The sequence below is a fragment of the Cydia fagiglandana genome, chromosome 21, assembly GCF_963556715.1.
Source record: "Cydia fagiglandana chromosome 21, ilCydFagi1.1, whole genome shotgun sequence".
NCBI classification, from domain to species: domain Eukaryota; kingdom Metazoa; phylum Arthropoda; class Insecta; order Lepidoptera; family Tortricidae; genus Cydia; species Cydia fagiglandana.
This window is the reverse complement of record NC_085952.1, coordinates 12,340,525-12,364,949: the sequence shown is the minus strand read 5'-3', so window position 1 is coordinate 12,364,949 and position 24,425 is coordinate 12,340,525. Positions and strand designations below refer to the sequence as shown.

The window sequence follows — 24,425 nt, the reverse complement described above, 5'->3', positions numbered from 1 at the left end:
ACAGTATGCACATGATAGGCTATCATTAGGTTCTCCTTAGACAGGATAGGCATAAGCCGAGATATTATATAGTAGGCCGAGTTGAGTTTGCTGCATATCCTGTCAATATTATGTTCCTGCCATTGCAGACCGGAGTCCAGAGTAAAACCCAAGAACTTAGCATGCATAACAAAAGTGACTGGATTATTTTGTACGAGTACCGAGTCTGAAGTGGCAGCGGCATCTGTGCTCCGCTTCAAGTTAAATTCTGTAATACTAGTTTTTTCAAGATTTAGTATCATTCCATTTACAGTGAACCAATCCGAGGGGCGCAGAATGACAGACTGAACATTTCTTAGCAGCTGGTCCCTGCTCTCTGCATTCACAATGGCACAGATGTCGTCTGCGTACATTATAAAATCCACAATAGGCGAGTCAAAGGGAAGGTCGTTCATGAGGATAAGAAATATATTATTTCCTATATTTGATCCCTGGGGCACAGATCTGTCACCTATCGGGTTTAGACTCGATCGTTCATTATTAACATCCGTAGATTGCTCCCTGTCACTCAAGAATTACTTTGCACTTCAAAAACTTTGAGTTTTTTTTTGTTTGCTGGTAGAATTGGATTCTAAATAATGATTTTGGATGATTAATATATAATAACATTCATTTGGATTTGATTTTGTTTCATATTTTTACATTTAATATTTGCTTCGGGTTGGTGTGGTGAAAAATTTTGTGTTTCACTCGGCTTCAATTTTTTTTAACCCTCGCGCTTTGAAACCCTTGCAACGCTCAAGATTCCATTTTCCGAACCATTCGCTATTCTCGTGGTTCAATTTTGGAATCTTTCGCTTGCTCGGGTATCAATATTAGCACGAGCGGTAAAACAACAACTTTGCCCCCTTGTAAAACATATTAACTATTAACGATTCAGTTATTGGATATTTTTCAAAATGACTGAGCCATGGGGGGGGGGGGGGGGGGTTGGTGAGGTCTACAAATTACAGAGCTAAGTGAAATAAATGATAATAATCCCTACTTACCAGAATAATAAATGCCACATGATTAAAATTGAATTATGTATCTGACACTGATCTTCTTTCCCTTTTTTTTCTGGCTAACTCCCTGCAATTTTGCACAGGGTGAAATTGCCAATGTCGGTATTGACTTTCACACGTGAGGGAGAATGTTCAACTGTTCTTCGGTTGTCATTCCTCGTATTTATAGGGCTCACTTCAGTGTTGCCATTGTTTTTTTGTTGATTCTGGTAATTTTTTTGATTATTTACGATACGTTAAAAAAGATTTTTCTTATTTAGGTACTCGTAATGCATGTTAAATTATAAGATTTATTAATGTTTTCAAAATATGTGTCCCGCCGAGTTTGTTGCCGGTTCCATATTGGGATACCCTCCTCCAATTGAGGATTTAAATCTTTTCGAGGCAGAGGTGTAAGGTTGGAGCCGGTGTAGCTTTATTTGACGTTCATAAGCGCATTGTAATATGTCTACTTGAATAAACAATTTTTTTAGGGTTCCGTCCCATACAACCATTTCTAGTCGCCGTTACGACGCGGTGTTGACACATCTTGTGTCGACACCGTCTGTTTCGGTCACAATTCCAGTCGCAGAGTCGTCGCCGTGTCGACACAGTTACCAGAAATGGGGAAGGGTCGACACATGACACAAAGTGACATAAAGTGTGGTCGCCGTGTGCACACATTGTTTCGGGTTTGCGACTACTTTATGCCAAAATCATTCGTTCATTCGTTCATTTTGTTCCTGTCAAATGGAAACTGTCAGATAGAAAAATAGTTAAATAAAAATAATAAAATAAAAATAAGTGACACTAATACGCCATCTCTAAAACGGATTACAAGATGTAATTATATATTGTTTGCATTTATATTACAATAGGACTTAAATTATTATGGGGAATTAAACTGCTCGAGTGATTTGATAAACTAAGTGTAATATAATCAACGCGCCACCACATTGTTTTAGTTTAGCCGGAAATGAAATTGTTTACTTCTCAGTGCTTGTGTTCATAAATATATTATTTGATGCATTTTTAGTACTTCGATGCGTATACTATACTTAAATAACAGAAATAACGCTTTACATACTACGAAACTTGTTAATTATGATGTATAAATATGGTTTAAAGCTGAGAAATATTGCAGTCACAAAGTAGTCGCAAATGTTTCGACTTTGTGTCGACTCTGTGTAGACACATGACACGCGCTGTCAAAAGTAATAACAAAGCTACTGGATTTGCAAAATGGCTCCTTGTGTTCATTTGTTTTCAGATATTCTCAAAGTGTAAAAATGACGTGGTCAGAGATGGGACTTAATAGATTAACTGTTTATTCGACTAATTTTATTAATGGAATAAAAAAAGTTAATCCTCAAATTTTAATCACGATTAGTTTAGTCGACCTAACATAGATTGAAATTGAATTAATCTGAACATTAATCGAATAAATTATCGATTAAATCTCGGTTGGAAGTTGACAGGGGGCCATTTTTGTACGTAAAAATAATAGAAATGTCTTGCATGCAGATGGTAGCCAAACACTTTGTCATAAAAGTCGAGATGGGTGTCGATTTATAGGTTTTAGGGAGTGCCGATTTCGAAAATGATGACCATTTTGGAATCCAAAATGGCGGCCATGCACTGTGTCATAAAAGTCGTCATGGATGTCGTTTTATACGTTTTAGGGGGCCCCAATTTTGAAAATGATGACCATTTTGGAATCCAAAATGGCGGCCATGCACTATGCCATAAAAGTCGTCAGGGGTGTCGTTTTATAGGTTTTAGGAGGCGCAGATTTCAAAAATGAGACCATTTTGGATTCCAAGATGGCGGCCATGCACTATGTCATAAAAGTCGTCATGGATGTCGTTTTATAGGTTTTAGGGGGCCCCGCTTTCGAAAATGATGACCATTTTGGAATCCAGAATAGCGGCCATGCAGTATGTCATAAAAGTCGTCATGGGTGTCGTTTTATAGGTTTTGGGGGGCGCAGATTTCGAAAACGATAACCATTTTCGATTCCAAAATGGCGGCCATGCACTGTCATAAAAGTCATCAGGGGTGTCGTTTTATAGGTTTTAGGAGGCGCAGATTTCAAAAATGAGACCATTTTGGATTCCAAGATGGCGGCCATGCACTATGTCATAAAAGTCGTCATGGATGTCGTTTTATAGGTTTTAGGGGGCCCCGCTTTCGAAAATGATGACCATTTTGGAATCCAGAATAGCGGCCATGCAGTATGTCATAAAAGTCGTCATGGGTGTCGTTTTATAGGTTTTGGGGGGCGCAGATTTCGAAAACGATAACCATTTTCGATTCCAAAATGGCGGCCATGCACTGTCATAAAAGTCGTCATGGATGTCGTTTTATAGGTTTTGGGGGGCGCAGATTTAGAAAATGATGACCATTTGGATTCCAAGATGGCGGCCATGCACTATGTCATAAAAGTCGTCATGGGTGTCGTTTTATAGGTTTTGGGGGCGCAGATTTAGAAAATGATGACCATTTTGGATTCCAAAATGGTGGCCATGCACTATGTCATAAAAGTCGTCATGGGTGTCGTTTTATAGGTTTTAAGGGGCGCAGATTTCGAAAACGATGACCATTTTGGATTCCAAGATGGCGGCCATGCACTATGTCATAAAAGTCGTCATGGATGTCGTTTTATAGGTTTTAGGGGGCCCCGCTTTCGAAAATGATGACCATTTTGGAATCCAGAATAGCGGCCATGCAGTATGTCATAAAAGTCGTCATGGGTGTCGTTTTATAGGTTTTGGGGGGCGCAGATTTCGAAAACGATAACCATTTTCGATTCCAAAATGGCGGCCATGCACTGTCATAAAAGTCGTCATGGATGTCGTTTTATAGGTTTTGGGGGGCGCAGATTTAGAAAATGATGACCATTTTGGATTCCAAGATGGCGGCCATGCACTATGTCATAAAAGTCGTCATGGGTGTCGTTTTATAGGTTTTAGGGGGCGCAGATTTCGAAAACGATGACCATTTTGGATTCCAAGATGGCGACCATGCACTATGTTATAAAAATCGTCATGGATGTCGTTTTATAGGTTTTAGGGGGCCCCGCTTTCGGAAATGATGACCATTTTGGAATCCAAAATGGCGGCCATGCACTATGCCATAAAAGTCGTCAGGGGTGTCGTTTTATAGGTTTTAGGAGGCGCAGATTTCAAAAATGAGACCATTTTGGATTCCAAGATGGCGGCCATGCACTATGTCATAAAAGTCGTCATGGATGTCGTTTTATAGGTTTTAGGGGGCCCCGATTTAGAAAATGATGACCATTTTGAAATCCAAAATGGCGGCCATGCACTATGTCATAAAAGTCGTCATGGGTGTCGTTTTATAGGTTTTGGGGGCGCAGATTTAGAAAATGATGACCATTTTGGATTCCAAAATGGTGGCCATGCACTATGTCATAAAAGTCGTCATGGGTGTCGTTTTATAGGTTTTAAGGGGCGCAGATTTCGAAAACGATGACCATTTTGGATTCCAAGATGGCGGCCATGCACTATGTCATAAAAGTCGTCATGGATGTCGTTTTATAGGTTTTAGGGGGCCCCGCTTTCGAAAATGATGACCATTTTGGAATCCAGAATAGCGGCCATGCAGTATGTCATAAAAGTCGTCATGGGTGTCGTTTTATAGGTTTTGGGGGGCGCAGATTTCGAAAATGATGACCATTTTGGAATCCAAAATGGCGGCCATGCACTATGTCATAAAAGTTGTCATGGGTGTCGTTTTATAGGTTTTAGGGGGCCCTGATTTCGAAAATGATGACCATTTTGGAATCCATAATGGCGGCCATACAGTATGTCATTAAAGTCGTCATGGCTGTCGTTTTATAGGTTTTAGGGAGCGCAGATTTCGAAAATAATAACTATTTTGGAATCCAAGATGGCGGCCATGCACTATGTTAAAAGTCGACATGGATGTCGTTTTGTTGGTCATGGTCATCATTTTCGAAATCTGCTCTTCCTAACACCTACGAGTATAAATCAACATCTATGACGGCTTATATGACGGACGGCTTATATGCACGGCAGACATCTTGGAATCCAAAATGGTCATCATTTTCGAATTCTGCACTCCCTAAAACCTATAAAACGATAGCCAACTATCCATGACGACTTTTATGACAAAGTGCACGGCACACATCTTGGATTCCAAACTGGTCATCATTTTCGAAATCGGCACTTCCTAAAACCTATAAAACGATATTCATGACGACTTTTATGACAAAATACGTAGCCGCCATCTTGGATTATAAAATGATCATCGTTTTCGAATTCTGCACTCCCTAAAACCTATTAATCGACATCCGTGACGACGCAAGTTATCTTTATTTTCAGATCTAACAAATTGCTACAGAATACAAAAGACAAAAAAAGAAGCGAGGAGGTAATGAAACAAGCAAAAATACAGATGATTCCTCGACGCAATGGGATGCTTCTTAAATTGTGTTAAGATTTTTTTGTCATAAAAGTTTTTATTTTTCACGTATTACTCTCACAAGTTCCGTGACATTTCGACCTTGTAATTTTTTAAGTAAATGTTTTTGTTTATCTATGAGGATCTCACTAGAATAATATAATCAAGGTAAGTTTATATTTGATGATTGAAATAGTAACGCAAAAAAAAATTATATTTGTGTCTTATATTCCTGCCGAAGACTTTTATTTTTCCTTTTCCTTCTACACAAGTTTGGTCAAGTAATAAGAATTTAGGGCTCTCAATTTTATTTTGACTTCTACAACAGTAAAGCTACGAGGCCATGTTTGGTATCGTTTTCGTATAAATTCGCAGTACCAAATTTAGTTATGGATACCATAACATTGACACCATTCCAAAGTAAAAACATATAAACTTACTTTCTTTTAAACTCCTCTTCACGCTTAAACTGCTGAACAGTTTTAATTTAAATTTAGTACACATATATTTTGAGTCCCGAGACAGGACATAATAAGTTATCTCAAAAATCATCCTTCAAAAGTGTGAAATGAGGTGTAGGGGGAATTCAGAATTGACTTCTTGAAGTTAATACTGTTTAAGTTTAGGTTTGAAGTCATGTTTTTTTTATCATTTTTAACTAAATCAAAGATGTAGACCATCCCAAATTTAATATAAATCGGTTCAGTGGTTATTGATTTCCCGTACAAATTTCCACGCCACTTTTCACACCTTCAAAAGATGATTTTGGTTATAAGATCTATCCTATGTCCTGTTACGGGACGCAAACTATTTCTATACCAAATTTCAACGAAATCGGTTCAGCGGTTAAGCGTCAAGAGGAGTTTAAAAAAAACCGACCAAGTGCGAGTCGGACTCGCGTATTAAGGGTTCCGTACATTAAGTCCGACTCGCGCTTGACTGCACATTTCTAATAAGTTTTCCTGTCATCTATAGGTAAAGAACTATTTTGTGTATTCAGACAGACAGACAAACAGACGCACGAGTGATCCTATAAGGATTCCGTTTTTTGCTTTTGAGGTACAGAACCCTAAAAAGTTTTTTTTTTAATTTTGTGGAATGGTGTGAATGTGATACCTTAAATGGATTCAGCAACCCAGATTTATACGAAAACGATACCATACACGGCCTAGCATCACCTTCACTGATGTAGATATATCAAGATAAAATTGAGAGCCCTAAATAAACTTTCAAGTGCGGATATCTCAAAAACTATTCAACATATCGAAAAAATTGACTGAATAAACTTGTAACAAATTAAATTAACTTTATTTTGTATAAGTGGACATGTCGCTAAGATGCATAGCTTCCGAGATATAATCGAAAAACCGGAAAATGGGACCTTCAAAGCCCCCTCTCTTCCCCCCGCTCAAGGGCTACGGCCGGGGACTTTTGATATGTTCACCTCCTAACTTGTCTAAACCAAGTTACAGAGTCAAAAATTGTGTTCCGAGCATTTCCCTCTACAACTTTTTTGAGCATTCGTTGGCTGACCTAAGTAGCTTATTGCATTTCTTTAAAAACTTTTCTGTAAAAGGTTGACGGGTGTTGGGTGTTTATATGGTTTTGGTCGATTATTATCATTTGCATCGCCCATGTGACTTACTAGAATTACTTACGAGCACACGAGACACTAATAGTAGTTTGACAAACCTTGGTTTTCAAGAGGTATTTTATATTGACATTTGCTGTCACAAATTTGCTGTCAGATTTAGTCGCAAACCGCACGCAAAGTGCACACAAATGTGTCGACACCTTGTTACGGAAAAGTGTACACACGGCGACGACACTTTGTTTCGAAACAATTCTAGACACATTGTGTGGACTCTGTTACGACACATCTGACATTTAGTTACCACTTTGATGATTCTGCGACTGGAATGGTTATATGGGGTACCCAAAGGGTAAAACGGGACCCTATTACTAAGACTTCGCTGTCCGTCCGTCCGTCCGTCCGTCCGTCCGTCTGTCCGTCTGTCTGTCACCAGGCTGTATCTCACGAACCGTGATACCTAGACAGTTGAAATTTTCACAGATGATGTATTTCTGTTGCCGCTATAACAACAAATACTAAAAACAGAATAAAATAAAGATTTAAATGGGGCTCCCATACAACAAACGTGATTTTTGACCAAAGTTAAGCAACGTCGGGAGTGGTCAGTACTTGGATGGGTGACCGTTTTTTTTGCTTTTTTTTCGTTTTTTTTTTGCATTATGGTACGGAACCCTTCGTGCGCGAGTCCGACTCGCACTTGTTTTACTAGTGGCTCTGTGAGCTGTTATGTAGACCTTGCGATTAGTTTAAAATTAAAAATGTAAAAGGGTTAAAAACATTATTGTGTTACGTCTTTCCTGTAGACATACACAAGAGTTAAGGGCTATAAAGGTTAATTTTCTTATTTAACCCTTATCCACGTGAAAAGGTCCTCCTTTTATTTGGAGAACTATGATAAAATCATTACTTACATGCCCACAAGCTGTTAACTATTGCCCACAGGAGAGAAAAATCACACACACACAGTTCATCACAGTTCGCGCGAACACACTAGTTTTCTCTCCTGTGGGCAATAGTTAACAGCTTGTGGGCGTGTAAGTAATGATTTTATCATAGTTCTCCAAATAAAAGGAGGACCTTTTCACGTGGATAAGGGTTAAATAAGAAAATTTACCTTTATAGCCCTTAACTCTTGTGTATGTCTACAGGAAAGACGTAACACAATAATGTTTTTGACCCAATAATACTCTTCAAGTTGAGTAGCCGTAATGACAGTTGTCGTAAGTGCCAAACTTACCCCCTTATTCGTAAGTGCCAAACTTACCCCCTTATTCGTAAGTGCCAAACTTACCCCCTTATTCGTAAGTGCCAAACTTACCCCCTTATTCGTAAGTGCCAAACTTACCCCCTTATTCGTAAGTGCCAAACTAACCCCCTTATTCGTAAGTGCCAAACTTACCCCCTTATTCATAAGTGCCAAACTTACCCCCTTATTCATAAACGTTTACTAATGTTAACAACCCGATAATAATCGTTTGTCCTACTACTATGGCGGTATACATGGTGTGTCTGACCATGGGGCTTTAAATCCAGGGCTTGATTTTACTCGCTAAACTGAGCTACTTTTACTATGGGACCAACCCTAAAATCGGGGAAATTTTTTTGGCTTTTCCATAGAAAACGTCGACATCTGATCAGCCAAAATGTATGAAAAAAAAAAATTCGGGATTTCGGGGTTGGTGCCATAATAAAAGTAGCTCAGTTTGGCGAGTAGAATCGAGCCCTGGATTTAAAGCCCCAAGTTCAGACACAGCCTGTATTACGGTTTTAAATACGGGATTATTTTAACTGCAGGTGGCAACACTTATTTTCCAGATAAAATCCAAGATTTGTTGGTATGTCTGAATCGATGTTGAAGTTTACAGAGCAAGTTGTTTGTGTATTCGAGAAAAAAGATTGTTCCAAGTAAGATGAGACGTTCCTCTTTGTATGTAACATTCTCTTCGAGCCGATATAGTTTGATGTCCTAATTTCCTAAAAGATGGCGCTGTTACAAACGCAAACTAATACAATTTCTAAAAATTATAAATTTTGAAAGGTTTTAATTCGGAAACTACATGTACAGAGACAATCCGTCTCGTATTGTAGCAAATTTAGTCCATTTTAAAAACGTCCTGAGAAGGTAATATCAAAAACTAGCCCTTTAGGGTTATAATCGCCCAAATCTTAAAAATCTCTGAAAATTACGCGATTTTTTTCGATTTTTGACGAAGTTGCGTTCGGAGCTCAAGGCCTCAAACTTGGATTATTCATTGGGCCAACATCATAAACAAGTCTGCATAAAATCAGAACTAAAACTAAACGCTAAATGTATAAAATTACTGTATTATTATGAGTATAGAGAAATATTGTGTTTTTCGGAACCAATACAAGTGTATCGACATATTAAGACGACCGGTCTGGCCTAGTGGGTAGTGACCCTGCCTGTGAAGCCGATGGTCCTGGGTTCGAATCCCAGTAAGGGCATTTATTTGTGTGATGACACAGATATTTGTTCCTGAGTCATGGTTGTTTTCTATATGTATTTAAGTATTTATATATTATATATATCGTTGTCTGAGTACCCACAACACAAGCCTTCTTGAGCTTACCGTGGGGCTTGGTCAATCTGTGTAAGAATGTCCTATAATATTTATTTATTTATTTTATTTATTTATTTATTAAGAGGGATTTCTAAAGTCATCAGGCCAATTGAAACAAATATTGAGGCTTACCAATTTAATTGACTCTTATTATGTTAATAAACTAAATAACAGATGCCATTCAACATTTTAATAACATTATGTATCTACATTATACAGAAACATACAATAGTATCTACGCGCTCTTGTTTTGTTCACAAGTAGGTATGTATCTCAAAATATATTTGTTTACAAAAATATAAACGCTCTGAAGTCTGGTTCAACTATGTTTTCCAATACATAAAACTTCATCAAATAATATAGTCATTCCCACGGATTATCATCAACCGTCTCACTTACATTGTCTTTCATTTTTGTAAGCTTCTTCTTATGCATTCTACTTTCAACAGGCCCTTCTACTATTTCCCCTTTATTGAAATCCTCAGCCGTTATTATTGTTTTAACTTCTTCTGGCTTACCGTCAGTTAAAACTTTAGGCTTCTTTGCTTTCTGAATATACCGTAAAGGATAGTAAACATACTTCACTCCATTTACAATTTTGTATTTTGGATAGTTGAGTTTGTTTTTATATCGCCCAAGAACTTGATTAATCCAGTACTGGTAAGTATTTTGTAAGACATCGATTATTCCTCTCTTCTTCCTTGATTTGATATTTCTTTTGATAGCTTCGTTGTTTAGGTTCTTTATTATTGAATACGGTTTTCCGTTAGAGTTATATCTTACTAACGGTGTAATGTATGATATGATTGGATCGTACGTTTCTTTTTCTACGTTTTTCATAGTAGACTGACTTTGCAAGTTATCCCGGGTTCTTCTTTCCCTTGGTGCACTATTCACGTTTAAAATGTCGTCGTTTATATTATTTAGTATTGAATATTTCTCTTCCTCTGCTTTATTATTATTATTCTCTAAAAGAGGTTCATTGGGTTCAACTTCTGCATTTTCTATGATATCTTGGATTTGCAACACGTCGTTAAGCGATATCGTTTTGATTGATTTCTCTTTTGCATTTTGTATAAACTGGTCGTTTTGATTTTCAGTCGAAACGTATGATATTGATTCTTTATTCTTTTGTTTTTGACTTTCTAACCCATTGACAATATCTCTCCTTTCTCTCGATTGAACATTCGCTTTAATAACCTCGTCGTTTAGATTTTTAATCGTAAAATACGGTTTCTTTCCATTTGCATTGTTATTATATCTGACTAAAGGCGTGACGTAAGATATTATGGGTTCGTTTTTTTCGTTTTCGATGATGGATCTGCTTTGCCATTGGCCGTTTGCGTCGTAACCGCCGCCGCCGCCGCCGCCGCCGTAGTCTTGTCCACCTGGTCAAATTTGAACTTTTATTTTATAGCTATTAGAGACTTGTGTGTATTGTGTTAGACTGGTATAATACCTGCTGGCATCCAGGCTCCGCCGCCGCCGCCTCCTGCTGCCCAACCCTGGGAAAAATTGGGACATGTGATAAATATTTTGGCACATGTATCTCTATATTCCCTAGCAAAGGTGTTTACGTGTTTCTTAATAATGCCATAAAATATGTTAAAAACTTAACATAGGAATTGTTCTTTAAGTCATTGCTGAAAATTATTTTGCAGAATGTCATTTTAGAACCAATTTTTCGCTTATATTGCCGCACGATCAAGTGGTAACTCAACAAATAATACGTATGAGTTCCAAACCTAACAGTTAGCCACTGTATTTTAGGACTTTTAAGTAACAAAATTATTTCGTAAGTCTAATACAAAAGACAACATATACCTACTTTATTTTTTTTATAAGCTAATACGGTTTATGGTAACATTCCATTTCTAACCGCAGCTGCAAATCCAATTATGGCCTAATCATCGGCCGAATATCCGGTATCCGACCGCCGAATATTCAGCCAGCGGAACAATACCTACCCGTATTACATTACGGTTTTTCAGTTGCGCATTCTGCAGGTTTGGCCTGTTTCCTAGTAAACGTTCGCGCGGACTCATTTCTAGGTTCGAAATGAATGCGCTTGCAAGTCAGTGAAATGATTAAATTGTTTTAAAATAATATACAAGTACGATTATGACCGTGTCTGTTTCTTAAATCCAATTTGTTTACTCCGAAATCAAGCAATGTTACTATCCGATGCATCTCTAATTATCACTGTGACAAGGTACGAAGTGGGAAAGAAATCCAATTCCATGGCCGTATCTAATCTAAAAGCCTAGAACCTCCTGCAAAGGTAACCTACCGGAAAATTCTATTTTACAAGCTTTTATTTAGTTTCACCTGACCGTTGTCTGTCTGTCTGTAATCAAATCTTGCAAGTTAATGATCCACTTTCCGGTTTCCGATTGAGCTGAAATTTTGCATACATCGGACGACAATGCAATATTATGGTACCATCGAGCTGATCTGATGATGGAGACAGGAGGTGGCCATAGGAACTCTGTGATGAAACAACGCAACCTAATTGTGTTTGGGGTTCTTAGAATTGTCTCGATGAGTATTAGTTGCCTGTGGAAAAAAAAGTACAGTCGGCGATAAAAGCTTGTACCAAAAATGAAATTTTTGCCAAAAACTTATTTGGAGTTACGTTATTTATCAATAAATTACAAAATTACTACAGGACAGTCAGCAGCAGAAGTTGCTAAGCGGGCGAGGTGATCAAATTACCTTGACACGCTCTTATTCTCTTAACAATAAAGTCACGTCAAGATCATTTTGAACACCTCGCCCGCTCAGCAACTTCTGCTGCTGACTGAACAAGCGCTCAGATTTCGAACTAACTCCTTCCAGGCGTGGCTCACTCCGCGATTTTGTCGCTTTGCTATAGGTAGCTAAAAGTCCATCCGTTGGACCCCAATTTTGGGGTTTGCCATAAGCCGCGCGTGGCGCTGTCGCCACCTAGCGGCCATATCTGTGCTGATCGTGACAGACGCGTTTTGTTAGAGAGCGAGTCTTCTGTACCTAGTACTATTATTTATTCTGTGCTCCTTCTTAAAAATAAATAATAAAGTCTTAACTTTATTTCTGTTTAGGAACATTGCTCATGAATATTTGCAGGCGTTACAAGTAACCCAGGATAACCTAGGGAATGCAAATCGGTTATTTTTTGTATGGTAATAACCGCGGTTTCGGTTAATAACCGATTATTTCCATACAAAAAATAACCGAAAATAACCGATTTGCATTCCCTAGATATACCTAATCATTAATCGAGCGTTTCATTTATTTTTTGCCAGATTTATACAGGTGATTGAAAATTCGCCGTATTCTTTGAATGGGGTTATTCTATGGGTCATTTGCAGTGATTTAAGTCAAGTCAACCAGGGGTCAAAAACTCATTGGTTTTCAAGTTATTTGAGTTTTTAGGGTTTTGTTTAAAAAACCCGCCTTTCGACTAAAAAGTGGTAATTGTGAAAAAATTACTCAAATTTGGAATTAAATAAAGCATTCATCTAATAGCCAATAAACTACTGATTACGCGAAATAAAAAAAGATTGACAAAACTTTACAAGATTTTCCTTTTTGACAGCTTTTGTTAGAAAGGTACTTCCACTTGTATTACGAGTTATAAGCTTTTGATAAACAGGGCACTGGTCAATAATTTAATTAAGGTGTTTGTATTGTGGACATTAAATTTGTAGGTACAGTCACCCGCAATAATATGACTTCGATGGCTGCAAAAATATGTGATGGCTCCTCTACATGATGGGCCAACGCAGGCCACTCTAAGGGACGCAGCCATGCGGTAGAATGAGATAGCAATATCACTTGCTCCCTCTAACGCATAAATGCGTCCCTTGGAGTGGTCGGCGTTGGCCCATTGCATCGTGTAGAGGAGCCATGACAGGCTTTACAAATAAGATCGTGTCAGATATTTTTGCCGCTTTCGTTGTGTAACTGTATGAGTACATAGAATTATTATTAAACCTCTAGCCGCCCCCCATACGTCAAACCTTGCCGAGCAAAATGAAATTTTATTTTGTCGACACAAAGTTCAAATTAGAATGGAACAGGAGACCTTTTTATAGGTTTCTGGGCGGCTAGAGGTTAATGTTATAAAACAAACTATAAATAGGTTCTTACGTCACCACCGCCGCCGCCGCCGCCCCCCCCTCCACCGCCACCCCCTTTCTTTTCGAGAATTTTCATTAATAACATCATCTGAAAAGAGAACATTCATTTCATCGTTATGATTATTTTAATAATTTAATACATAATATGTTATTATTCCTACTGTTACTAATAATTGAATTTGCTTTGTGACGTGACGACAAATACAAAAATCATTCCGTATATTAGCAATGGTACGGAAACCTACGTAGTGCGCGAGTCCGATTCGCACTTGCTTGCATTATTTTATAATTGTCACTAACAATAAATGGGGTTAAAGCAGATATTCACCTAGATTACTGTAGTTGGTCAAACCAATTTGTTAGTAAGAACCAGGAAAACTATACTGATCCTTTTATAGTTGGCTAGTACTAGTCTAAGACAAAGATAGTATAATTCTCTCTGTCTATCATTGAAATGAGACAGTCTTTTGACAAACTATAAAATCAAAGCCACAAACAAACGATCGAAACTTTTTGACAATCGGCTCGATTCTGAAAATGCATTAGATCTCTACTAGACCTCAGCAAGTTACTATATGGATAATTTAAAGATAACTATTTGTAAGATAGATATGTCAAATTTAACGTTTCCGCGATTCTGGAGGTCCTCTTGAACGATTTCGACGAGATAGATATGTCAAATTTGACGTTTCCACGATTCTGGAGGTCCTCTTGAACGATTTCGACAAGTTATGACTTAGATATCCAAGTCACATCTAGTCGATATTCTAATGTAAATCTAGTTGATCTCTATATCGTTTCTAGATCTTGTGATTATCTCGTTTCACGAATACGCGTGTATATCTAGCAAAAAGCTGAGATTGGTACCCATTGCCTATACCACATATTTTTGTGCATGTTTTGTATATTTAACGTCCTTGTGAAATGAAGTGTATTTTGTTTTTCTCTCGTGTATCTCGTGTATTGTGTGTCTTTTTCTTTTTTGGTAGTTGTGGCAATAAAACATTTTTATTTTTATTTTATTTATTTAATATTGACCCAAAAACCCAAAACAAGTTTTACGTCGCTAAAAATGAAGTTAGCCAAAGCCCAATGATTAAAACAATACTCGCCTTTGACATCATGAAGGTCATCATGCTGAACATCATGCCCTTGAATGACATCATTCCCATCATGCCCATCATCGCCGGGATCATCTGGAAGAAGACATCATCAAAAACAATGGTGTTTCAACTAGAGATGCCACGAATATTCGGAAACTATTCGGTATTCGGCCTATTCGGCCACTTTGCCGAATATTCGGTATTCGGCTGAATGTTGCCTACTATTCGAATACCGAATATCTGTTGCACCAAAAAGAAAAACTACTCAAAAATATAACCAAAAAATAGGTATATTTCATATTTAAAACGTATTCTTGGAAAGTAGTTATATACGAAGGCACGTTTTTGAGCATTTGTTGATTACAAAATGTTTTATTTTGGGTGTGATTTGATTGACTCTAACTACATTCATTAATTCTGTTCAACATAAAAATATATCTTAGAAAACGCTGTGATTTGTTGGCGAAAAGTTTTCATAATTGTTACTCAAAAGGTTCGCATGTCATGCCGAATATTCGGTCGCTCAATATTCGGTATTCGGCCGACAGAGGGGCCGAATATTAGGTACCTATTCCATAGGCCAAATTCACTATTCGGGGCATCTCTAGTTTCAACTATACGGCATTATTTAGCTTTTTGACGTGTTACGACAATTCCTCTGAAAAAAATTGTTAGTCGAGTGTGCTCAGGCTATGAAAAGGTTAACTACGGCGCGCCGTTTACTAAATAAGAGATTTCCTTTGACAGAATTAATCTTTGTGTTCCTAAAATGTAGGTATTTAAGAAGTGGAGCCACCCAGATTATTGATGCAGGTGGGGGGTGGGAGGGGTTTAAGCGTCGGCTACGTCTGAGGTTAATAATATTTTAAGTTTAGGTTTCTATGTCAAGTTTAGTATCATTTTCAACTAAATCAAAGATGTAGACATAGATTTCATCTAAATCGGTTCAGCCGTTAGTGATTCACCACGTTAGCGTAGCGGGACTCCGTCGACTCGGGGAACGAGTCAAGGATTTTCACGTTTCACGATATGCCTAGGAATTTCACGATATGCCTGATCTTACGATCGGCCGCCGACATAGATATCAAGATCAAGTTGAGAGTTGGGTCCTAAGGACCAATCCTGCCAAAGGAAATTAGAAGCCTTATTTGGATTTGTTAGAAAAGTCTTGTAATGAACTTTGACCACGATTAGGTTTCAAGGTCTGATGATGAAGCCGGAAGATAGGCACTGGCATTCCATGATGGAATATCGTATCACAGTCGTGTTTGCACTTGTGAGAAAGGTCACGTAATATACTTTGAACACGATCAGGTTTCAAAGCGTGTTTTTCTTGTGTTTTTAGGGTTCTGTACCCAAAGGGTAAAAAACCCTATTACTAAGACTTCGCTGTCCGTCCGTCCGTCCGTCCGTCTGTCACCAGGCTATATATCACGAACCGTGATAGCTAGACAGTTGAAATTTTCACAGATGATGTATTTCTGTTGCCGCTATAACAACAAATACTAAAAACAGAACAAAATAAAGATTTAAATGGGGCTCCCATACAACAAACGTGATTTGACCAAAGTTAAGCAACGTCGGGAGTGGTCAGTACTTGGATGGGTGACCGTTTTTTTTTTGCTTTAATTTTGTTTTTTTTTTTGCATTATGGTACGGAACCCTTCGTGCGCGAGTCCGACTCGCACTTGCCCGGTTTTTAAACTATTTATTTATTTAGTTTTGAATTGGGATCTATCTTACCATCATCATTTTCATCTTCATACACATCATCGCCATCATCATCATCTTCTTCTTGCCGTCGTCGTGACCTCCACCACCCCCACCTCCACCCCCTCCTTTACGTTTCTTTCTACCAACGAATTCGTCACCTGAAACATAAGAATAATAAACAATATATGTTTTTTCATGCCCTTTGTATTGCTATTGGTTAGAAATTTAATATAATATCAAAACTTGAATTTCGCGTTACCTTTATCCGGATAAATTATATTGACGTCAAATGCATATAATTGAAAACAAAAATTTCAAACTATGGTTTGAAATCTCCATATCAATATGATACCAATATATCTATTTATATATATTTTTATAATCATTGTAGGTATAAATGGATTATTCAGATGTTGTGCAGTAAAGATATCTTTCCATACCAGTGTTCTAGATACTACTATTCTTATATACCGAGTGTACAGATGTAGTAAGTGCATAATTATTTTACATCGTATTTTCACGGTAACATACGAACGTGTCTTGCTATTTCAGTCAGTCTCGGTACAAAAAGCACTGAGTTTGACTGAAGTAGTATGACAAATACGAACATTTCCGTGAAAATACGAAGGAAATCAATTACGCACTACTTCTGTAAATAGCTTACCTGTGTGTGACATAGCTATGTCTTTTCCCAACGCCTTGAATCGCAGTATGTGGTTGTCGAAAAAGCTATTGACAGCATTATCAATATCCAATGATAGTTCTTCTGAGTTATTTCGTATGTCCGGATCTTCAATGGTGTTTTGCTCGATTTCTGTTGTGTTGTTTATTTTAACTGCAAGTAATTGTGTTGTATCCTAATTAATAAATATATCCAAAAAATTATATATGAATCAGTTTTAAGAATTAAAATCAAAGTACATATAGTTGTAAATAATGTAGGTAGCTGATTTAAAACAAAATGATTGTTTACAGTGATTTCAATTTGAGGAGTTGTAAGAAAGCACAAAAAACTTTTTACGTGTTCTCGAAAATTTGAATCTTCTATTTTTTTGTCTAATGATTGACATTACATCAAATAAACTTCACATATAATTTCTGTTTCAGGCATGATTTAGACATTGATTAATTACGATCAGAAAGCACAGAACGTCAAAGGTATCTACGCAGTAAGGATGATCATAAAGATCGCATCATTTATGGAAACTATAATACCTTAAGTCTGTATGTCACAGTTTAAATTAGTTACTGTATTTCAATATTTATGATCATCCTGACTGCGTAGATACCTTTGACGTCCTGTGCTTTTTGATATTATTACCCCGTTATATGTTCCGAATTTATTGAAAAGTCGCTGCTCTTATATTGGTGACAAATTGCATGTTCTGATGTTATTGACCATGGCGTGTAACGAATTTATTGAACAGTTGTGATGCTCCGAAATTTGAGTACAGTCAGCAGCAGATATACCTGAGCGGGCAAGGTGTCCAAGAAAACATATACACTTCAATCGTCACAAAAATAAGGACATCTAAGATGTCATTTTCACGTAGACTTTCAGTTCGTCACAAATACCTTAACTTCTGAGTTTTTCTTTAACACATACATCCTTATTTAATCACAATGACAATAACGGTTAAAAAGTCAGTGGTAACTAAGCAATCAAATTCAAGCTGCTGTCATTAATACCTATACGCACTGCCAATCACGTACGTCAGCAGCCAGGGTGCCACCAGTTGCTAAGCAGTTGTTATTTCAATGGTAACTAAGCATCAACATTTTATCTGTTTAACTTTAAAATAAATACTGTAGCACTACGAATTGACACCTCCTTTCTTAAAGAACTATTTTATCGTTAAGTTATTTTTATTTAATCGTATGGCTACAAACTAGTCGCTTGATAATTATAGGTAAACCAGAATTTTGGGAGTGTTGTCAAGAGGGCGCTCGTTTTGAATTTTATATAGCAACAATTTGTATAGTGGGGACAATGGAAATTGGCAGATGGTTTTTGTTTTATTCCGACAACTTTAATAAGTGCGAAGTTTGATGTTTGGATATTTCTTCGGTTTTTACGCTTAAATGGCTGACTCGATTTAGATAAAATGAATAGCGTAAAGTCAATAAGTAACGCAAGAGTTATAAGTAAGAATTTATATAGATAATTTTACAAATAAAATTATTTAACGTACCAAATATGTTCTATTCAGCATAGTTGAAATCGGGGTTTAAATATTCTTCAGTCATCAAGGAATTTGACTCGTTCTCAACATTATATGTGAATTTTACGACGCGACGTATGACACATAAATCAAAATCATCCAAATCTATTTACTTTTTTTGTTTTCTTTTTTTTAGGTTTGGTCGTTTAATTCCGCCCTTACGCCCTTTGCTAGCAATCCGTGATACCGATGCATGCGATACACCTAATACACAAATCAAATTATTACAAGACATCAACCAAATCGTGACGACCTGACTATAGTGACATTTGTCCATGAGTTTGAAACTTACCCGTCAATTCAGATGCTAATTTCGTTATGTTTTCTAATGGAAGAAATTTCTCTCCCGCACGTTTCTTTTTCCAATAAATGACTATATACACTATTTACAACTTTTTTCTCTGTAAAATCTAAAACTTTCGGCATGATTATTGCAGTCTAATAATAATTCACACGAAACTAGACAAATCAATGTTTACATTGTCAATATTGACAACTATCATAGAGGGTAGATGTTGTCTATTATTAAAATTGTTGCCATTGCTAGAAATTAGTACCAACAAATTTCCGTAACATGGCGCACCCTCAATAGATCCTGGTTCACCTATAATTGCTTATTGAATAGGTACTATAGTTTAACATCTAGTTTCTTCACCCATTGGGTTGCGTTCACATCAGGGCGGAGCAGGTCCAGGGAAACTCCGGTATATTTCCTCTTGGGGCAGTCGTAGATGATGTGATTAATAGTCTGCACTGGAGCCCCGCAATCACACGCCGGTGAATTTCGCCAGCCACACTTAAACATGTAATCCCCACAGAGTCCATGTTCGGTTCTGAGCCTATTCAGCTGGCACAAGTCCCGTCTAGAGCCCGAGAAGCCAAATGGCTTTTGCGTGGGGTCATAGTTAGAGACATCGGCCCTGGGTGGGTTTGCTATCCATTCGTCTTTCCATCTTGTTTTTATATTGAACGGCTTTTCCATCAGGTACTGTGCTGTCTGGTAGGGCGGATGTCGGGATTTCAGACGATGTCGAGGCGGGCACATAAATTCCTGGTGAACCGGTAGATTTGAGTTTCGAGCTATTTTGTTGGCTTCATTTAGTAAAGCCTGTTGCCTTCTAAGATGGGGAGGCGGTATGTGGCTCAGTGCTGGCAACCATTGTAGGGGGGTTGATTGTATCGTGCCAGATATACAGCGCATAGTTTTATGCAACTGGACGTCGATCTTGTCTGTGTGGGCACTGTTCAACCAAACCGGGGCGCAGTATTCTCCTGCTGAATACACCAGGCTAAGCCCACTTGTGCGCAGTACTTCCGCGCTAGCTCCCCAAGACGTGCCTGTAAGCTTATGCAAGATGTTGTTGCGAGTTACGAGTTTCTTATTTAACTTGCTCAGGTGAGATCGGTATGTCAGCGAACGATCAAGAGTGACGCCAAGATATTTAGGCTGTGGGTTGTATTCCAGGATTTTACCGTCAAAAGTGACTTTGGGGCAGTATGTGGCCAGTTGGTTGTGTAGGTGGAATGTTGATACTTCAGTTTTACTAGCGTTTGGTACTAATCTCCACGTTTTGAAGTAGTTGTTTATTGTAACCAAGTCACTTGTGAGTTGTTCCTCAGAGGCCTTAAACGTTTTGTGCTGGTAAGTTAGGGCAATATCGTCAGCATACATAAATTTTCTAGAGGCCGTGCTCGGTAAATCGTATGTGTAGAGGTTAAACAGTAGCGGCGCCAATGTTGAACCTTGTGGGAGGCCATTTTGTAGTTTTCTGACACGGCTTCGTTTGTCCCCTAGGTACACAACGAACTCCCGATTGCTGAGCATGTTGTTTACTAGATTTGTGATTCGTCGGCAGGGCACCGCCTTCATTAGCTTAAAGAGCATCCCTTGTCTCCACACAGTGTCATAAGCTGCGGATAGGTCCACGAAGACGGCCACAGTTTTTAGTTGCTTTTGAAACCCAGCTTCTATATGTGATGTAAGAGACAGGACTTGATCAACACAATTACGACCACTTCTGAATCCCGCTTGCTCCACAGGGACAATTTTATCGATAAGCGGGCTTATCCTGAACGCCAGTAGCTTTTCCAGTAGCTTGTACGTGCAGCTAAGTAAGGCAATTGGTCTGTAGCTCTTTGCATCACAAGCAGGTTTTTCGGGTTTGAGTACAGCAATTACTTTGGCGAAGTTAAACGCTGGGGGTAGTTTGTTTCTAGCTAGAATGTCGGAAAAGAAAGCTGCTAACCATTTTACACATTTAGGGCCGAGGTTCTTAATAAATTCATTGTAGATACCATCCTGCCCTGCTGCTTTACCTAGAGCAAGTTGATTAATAGCGGCAGATGTTTCATCAATTGAAAACGGCCTGGACAGATTTGCGTCATCTGGGAGTGTATCTTTGAGTTTATTGGCCAGCATCTTAATGTTTCTAGTAGTGGCACGGTCTCCTCGTACACGTGATGTTTCTACAATGCGTTTTCCTATGGAGTCCGTAAGCTTTTGAGAAACATTGTGATTTTTTGACCCAGTTTTGCCTGTAAGTTTATTGAGTACCTTCCACGCTTTTCTGCTTGATGTTTTGAAGTTAAGCTTTTCAACAGTGGCTACCCATTTGTTCTTCCGTTCGATATCCAGAGATTGTAGTAAGTCACGTCCTACTTCCTGATCGCCTGATTCTTTGTACTGTTGGTAAAGTTGCTCGCTTTCCTTGGTCCACCCGGGTATGTACGTTTTTCGGAAGCCTCGGGGGACGTACTTTTTGGCAGCTGAAATGACTAAACCAACCAATCTCTCGTAGTTTTCGGCTTTTGGCGGAATCCATCTGATGGAGTTGTCCATGTATGTTGCAAATCCATCCCACTGTGCCTTTTGGAAATTCCATCTTGGTAGAGGCATATCGTTAAGTGTCAAACTTATACAATAAATAAGTAGGTTCTACTAGAATGATCGGTTTTTTTATTTTAACTGTCATATGCGGCTGTTCTTCCAAACTGTTGATCATATTATATACCTATGTTAATATATTTATTTAGCCCACTTATTGTAGTAAAATATACTATACAGGGTGGCCCATTTAGATCGGCCAGTATGGGAAAATCTGATACTATAAGATATACACCGATCTCTTCTTAGGAATCATGTCATCGATTTTAGTAACACGAAAAACTGCATTCATACATTAAAAAAAATGTGTACTCAGCTCGGGAATCAAACCCCGAACGTTTTGAAAAATAAAACTAAGATTATTTCTATTTAGATATCGATTTTGTAGGTCTCAATTTAGTCAGTTTTCGAAGAGACCAGCATTTTTAGGGTTCCGTACCCAAAGGGTAAAACGGGACCCTATTACTAAGACTCTGCTGTCCGTCCGTCTGTCCATCCATCCGTCCGTCCGTCCGTCTGTCACCAGGCTGTATCTCAGGAACCGTGATAGTTAGACAGTTGAAATTTTCACAAATGATGTATTTCTGTTGCCGCTATTACAAGTAACAAGAAATACTAAAAACAGAATAAAATAAAGATTTAAGTGGGGCTCCCATACAACAAACGTGATTTTTGAGTAGTAAATATCAAATGGCATTCCGCACAGGAGTAATCTAAGTAACGCCCACTGCGGGTTCAAACCTACAACGTCCTGATAGAAAGTCGTACATACGCTACATGTGACACTATCTTCAAAAATTATATGAACTAATGCGAAATTAACATAAAACCAGAAGACACAAATTAATAAAAGAAATGAAACCCAAAAAAAACAAAAAGCTGTAATCTCTAGGTGCGTACGACTGAGATTTGAACCCGCAGTCTCTGCTTTGAAAAGCAAACGCCTGTTACTGAGACCACGACGTGCCTTGACAATTGGCTCTAAATTCGGCTTCAGTTAGCTTTTGCTATGTGTCATTCGTCTTGACGATTCTGTTAAAAGAAATAGTTTGCAGTAAGTTGACCGAAAGGCTCCTGTGGTTGAAGGGCAAAACGTGAGATAGATGTATGTGATGACAAGACTGTACTGCTTTCGATGATTGTCAAAACGCTTTACCTGAAATTAGCATGGCTATCTTTTATTCAATATTCGACCATACTTATATGCTTTAAAGTCTATTTTTCCATATTGTTCAGATATATTTGACACGTTGACCGCTTAGATACCATTGGTTTTTTGACAGCTAAGGTATCAATGACTTGTTGTAAGTGTAGAAATTAATGAATAGCGACTGTTAACATATTTGTGACACGTTGAGCGCTCACAAGTAAATACTACCATGACAGTCAACAACTTTTTGACAGTTTAAACGTTTACCTCTCTTTGAGCACCTGGAGTGCATAGCGACTTCTGCTGCTGACTGTACCTCGCCCGCGACGATATATCTGATGGCGACCGTACCTAGCTAATGTAATGAACTCTCATTGATTTAACAGTAATAATGTGCCCATATAACCATTCCAGTCGCAGAATCATCAAAGTGGTAACTAAATGTCAGATGTGTCGTAACAGAGTCCACACAATGTGTCTAGAATTGTTTCGAAACAAAGTGTCGTCGCCGTGTGTACACATTTCCGTAACAAGGTGTCGACACATTTGTGTGCACTTTGCGTGCGGTTTGCGACTAAATCTGACAGCAAATTTGTGACAGCAAATGTCAGTATAAAATAGCTCTTGAAAACCAAGGTTTGTCAAACTACTATTAGTGTCTCGTGTGCTCGTAATTCTAGTAAGTCATCATGGGCGATGCAAATGATAATAATCGACCAAAACCATATAAACACCCAACACCCGTCAACCTTTTACCTACCTACCTACCTTTTACAGAAAAGTTTTTAAAGAAATGCAATAAGCTACTTAGGTCAACCAACGAATGCTCCAAAAAGTTGTAGAGGGAAATGCTCGGAACACAATTTTTGACTCCGTAACTTGGTTTGGACAAGTTAGGAGGTGAACATATCAAAATTCCCCGGCCGTAGCCCTTGAGCGGGGGGAAAAGAGGGGGCTTTGAAGGTCCCATTTTCCGGTTTTTCGATTATATCTCGGAAACTATGCATCTTAGCGACATGGCCACTTATACAAAATGAAAGTTGAAAGAAATTTGTTACAAGTTTATTCAGTAAATTTTTTCGATATGTTGAATAGTTTTTGAGATATCCGCTCTTGAAACTTTATTTAGGGCTCTCAATTTTATCTTGATATATCTAAATCAGTGAAGGTGCTAGGCCGTGTATGGTATCGTTTTCGTATAAATCTGGGTAGCTGAATCCATTTAAGGTATCACATTGACACCATTCCACAAAATTAAAAAAAATCTTTTTAGGGTTCCGTACCTCAAAAGCAAAAAACGGAATCCTTATAGGATCACTCGTGCGTCTGTATGTCTGTCCGTCTGAATACACAAAATAGTTCTTTACCTATAGATGCCAGGAAAACCTATTAGAAATGTGCAGTCAAGCGCGAGTCGGACTTAATGTACGGAACCCTTAATACGCGAGTCCGACTCGCATTTGGCCGGTTTTTTTTTAAACTCCTCTTGACGCTTAACCGCTGAACCGATTTCGTTGAAATTTGGTATAGAAATAGTTTGCGTCCCAGAACAGGACATAGGATAGATCTTCTAAGCAAAATCATCTTT

The 24,425-nt window shown here is 38.2% G+C and overlaps 1 protein-coding gene across 1 annotated transcript; it reads right to left on the bottom strand.

Annotated features, from left to right (window-relative positions):
* Positions 1 to 9,902: 9,902 nt before the first annotated feature.
* On the bottom strand, positions 9,903 to 17,258 carry LOC134674974 (keratin, type I cytoskeletal 10-like). Its single transcript, XM_063533118.1, has 6 exons — positions 17,246 to 17,258; positions 16,612 to 16,739; positions 14,878 to 14,961; positions 13,776 to 13,853; positions 11,104 to 11,149; positions 9,903 to 11,032 (listed from the first exon to the last, which is right to left on the bottom strand). The coding sequence occupies exons 1-6, from the start codon at positions 17,256 to 17,258 to the stop codon at positions 10,008 to 10,010; spliced, it is 1,374 nt and encodes a 457-aa protein (XP_063389188.1). The 3' UTR covers positions 9,903 to 10,007.
* Positions 17,259 to 24,425: the final 7,167 nt, after the last annotated feature.